At 39.3% G+C, this 3,034-nt stretch overlaps 1 protein-coding gene across 1 annotated transcript in view; it reads left to right on the forward strand.

The window, feature by feature from the left end:
- The window catches only part of tmem160 (transmembrane protein 160), a 2,572-nt gene extending 362 nt beyond the window's left edge, over positions 1-2,210 (forward strand). The window contains exons 2-4 of the mRNA XM_086036888.1: positions 79-103; positions 1,117-1,209; positions 1,444-2,210. Of these exons, the coding sequence (XP_085893014.1) occupies positions 79-103; positions 1,117-1,209; positions 1,444-1,772 (447 nt within the window). The 3' untranslated portion in view covers positions 1,773-2,210. The remainder of the gene's footprint in view (positions 1-78; positions 104-1,116; positions 1,210-1,443) is intronic.
- The last annotated feature ends 824 nt before the right edge of the window (positions 2,211-3,034 follow it).

The following is a 3,034-nucleotide window of genomic DNA, read 5'->3' on the forward strand; positions in this document are numbered from 1 at the left end:
AACTTGTACAATGTCTCTGTCAGCTCCCGTATTTCATTTGTTGTGGGGTTCAAATGAATTTACTTTTTCCTCTGGCAGATGCTGAGGAAGTCTCACGAAACAGGTAATGTACCAAGGCCACTGGAGACTGAACACAGCACCTCTGTACACACTAAAAGCTGTGGCAAAATTTGAGCTAAACTTTTACAAAATCGCTACAATGATAGGGAGTTAAAGTGGCGTAAAATGTGGTCTGGATTTTAAATCTACTTCCGTGTTCTGAAGGACCACAGTGGCATTTTGAGGAATGAAAGCAAATGCACTACTCACAAAAAGTTGAGAAAATTGATCTTTCAGGTGATAGTTCAGGATGAACATAAAATGCATACAGCATAATCTTTACAGAAAAACTGAAATTGACCTTTTGAAACAATACTGTATGTCCATCTATTCAAAGTTTCAGCGCTTTATAGACTGTTCTGTAAAGAAGAGCTGAACTGCTAAATTCACTACAGGGTTAAGATCCATGAATTAAGCAATATATTTCCAAGGACTTCCTCATCTCAATATTGTGATTCTAATAAGGTCCTCTTCCCATTATCTTTTTAAACAAACACAAGGAATGAATTAATCTGTGTTACAATAATATCAGCTTTATTATTCATCAATGTTTGTCTTATGAATTAGGCTTACACTAAATTAAGGCAAATGAACCAAGAATTAATATGATAGACATTTTATCGACTTCAATTAGATTTGCTTACTTTTTTTGTATATGTATTTGTAAATAATAAACCATTTAACTCTCGACGTGCATTCAAAAGTTTAGAGAAGGTAAAATTCTCAGACAAGCTTTTTTTCTTTTCTTTTCCTTCCTACCCTCATCTTTTTATTTTGCATCCTTCCTTCCTTGCCTTAAATTTGCTGTTCTGGCTTGCTTCCTCCTAAACCTCTCAGTACCGCGTTACAATCTTTCTTTGTTCTTGATTCAGACTATTAGCCTTTATATAACTTAAGTGTGAGAGCGATTTTTGTAAAAGTTGTTCTTCCCTATCTTTGGCAGTCATTGGTGTGAGAACCTCCATACACTGTTAACATCATCAAGTTGCTTGAATGATTTTTTTTACTGTCTTGCAGGTTTTCTCTCGTGGTTCCGAAATGGTCTGCTTGCAACCGGAATTGGCGTCATCGCCTTCGTGCAGAGCGAAGTGGGACGAGAGGCGGCATACGGTAACTGAGCCATGCAGCCATAACGCAAACTCTAGATGTGGCTTTTTACAGGGGCAAAATATCACAAATGCCTCTCAGAGATCATGCTGTTAAATAAAAAGTAATGAAAACTTCACTTAAAGGTTATATACAACTGAACTGACCCACTCTTTGAGTATCACTGCTCGGAGAATGCACTAATCATGGATTAATTGGAGCGATGCGATGTAAGATACAATGTGTGTTTTCCTACAGCGTTCTTCATCCTGGGTGGTGCCTGCGTTTCCTTCGGAGGCGCCTCCTACGTGGGCAGCCTCTTGTCCCTGCGGAGGCTAATGCTGCTGTCCATGCCCGCCCTGCTCATCCAGGGGGCTGTGGTGGGCAGCGTGGCTCTCTTCTGGCTGTGCGCCGTATCCCTCTACATTGGCCGCCTGGAGGTGGAGATCATCCACGAGGATGACGAAGAGGGTGAAGACTGCCAGGAGTGCCGCGATAGACGCGAGCACAGAGGCTACCGAGACCCGCCCCACGACAGGAGGCACCACAATGCCGACGACGGGGAGAGCAAGGGGCCCGACAAGTAGACAAGTTTCCAGTCTGTGTGTGTGCTCGTGAGTGTGTGTGTCTGCATGTTGGAATGCAGGCCGTGTGTCTCACGACAGGCAAACCTAAATGTGGGGGTTAAAAGGGCCAAAGCCAACTCTGGACTTAAATTGCAGGGCCCTTTTTATCCCGGTTACCCCACACATCATTATGAACGCTCTCAGGCCACAACATTAGGTTCACCTGCACAATGTAGTAAGATTCGTTACAAATCTTTTTTTTAATTTTTTTATGTGGCCTGGCAAATTACAGGACTAAAAAAACGTCCGTGTCTGATGCAGTACAATTTCACATCAAAGTTTACTGTTGACTTCTACTAAAACTTTGACTGTCAATCAAATGTGACAATTTGCATGTACAGTGGATATGAAAATACCCCACAACCCTATTAAAATGTCATTTTTTTGTGATATAAGAAATTACATCAATATAAGTATTAGAAAACTTTTTCCAGCATTGTGCCCTATAACCTACACAACAACTAAATAATTTAAAAAAATGGAGAGGGTAAGTAAAAATCAAACAGCTGAGATAATGTGCCTCTCAAAATGAGTGAGCACACAGCTGCCACATTTTAAAGTATCTGATTAATCCCAAATAAAGTGCAGCTGTCTAGTCGGCTTTTCCTCACCTTTTTTGCTTTCTGGCAAAAGCTTGAAGATTTTGTGTCATCACTGACTGCTATTTGGAACTGTTCACAATTCCCTCCAGAATGCTTAAGGCCACACCTCAAGCTGAAAGACAACTTCACTAAACTTTCAGGAATCTGCTTGAAAGCATAAAAAAAGGAAAAGCCAAGTAGAACAGTTGAAATTTATTTGAGGTTAATCAGAGGCACTTTAAATGGTGACGTGTGCTGACTCCCATTTAAGTTTGAGAATTTCATTTTATTTTCACTTCCCCTCACAAAATATGTATATATATATATATATATATATATATATATATATGTATATATATATAATCAGTTGTATCTTGTATTTGTGGACAAAGATTGAAACTATTTTTTATTTATTTTTGGGTATCACAAAAACCTGGCATTTGAACAAAGGTGCGTGCTCTTTTTTTATGCACTGTAGATTGTGCGGTCATACCTAATAGTGTACTGTTAGTACACTCATGTTTACCAGGCTGTTCGTTTTTTTAATGTGAGCTTGTGTGCATGTTTCATGTTGAGTTTTGTATTTTGTCTTTGTTATTTGTAAATTCAACAAGGGCTTACAGCATTTTTTTTTTCTACAGC

Source organism: Filicampus tigris, chromosome 7 (genome assembly GCF_054856515.1).
Source record: "Filicampus tigris isolate MCC_2025a chromosome 7, RoL_Ftig_1.0, whole genome shotgun sequence".
In the NCBI taxonomy this organism is placed as follows: Eukaryota; Metazoa; Chordata; class Actinopteri; order Syngnathiformes; family Syngnathidae; genus Filicampus; species Filicampus tigris.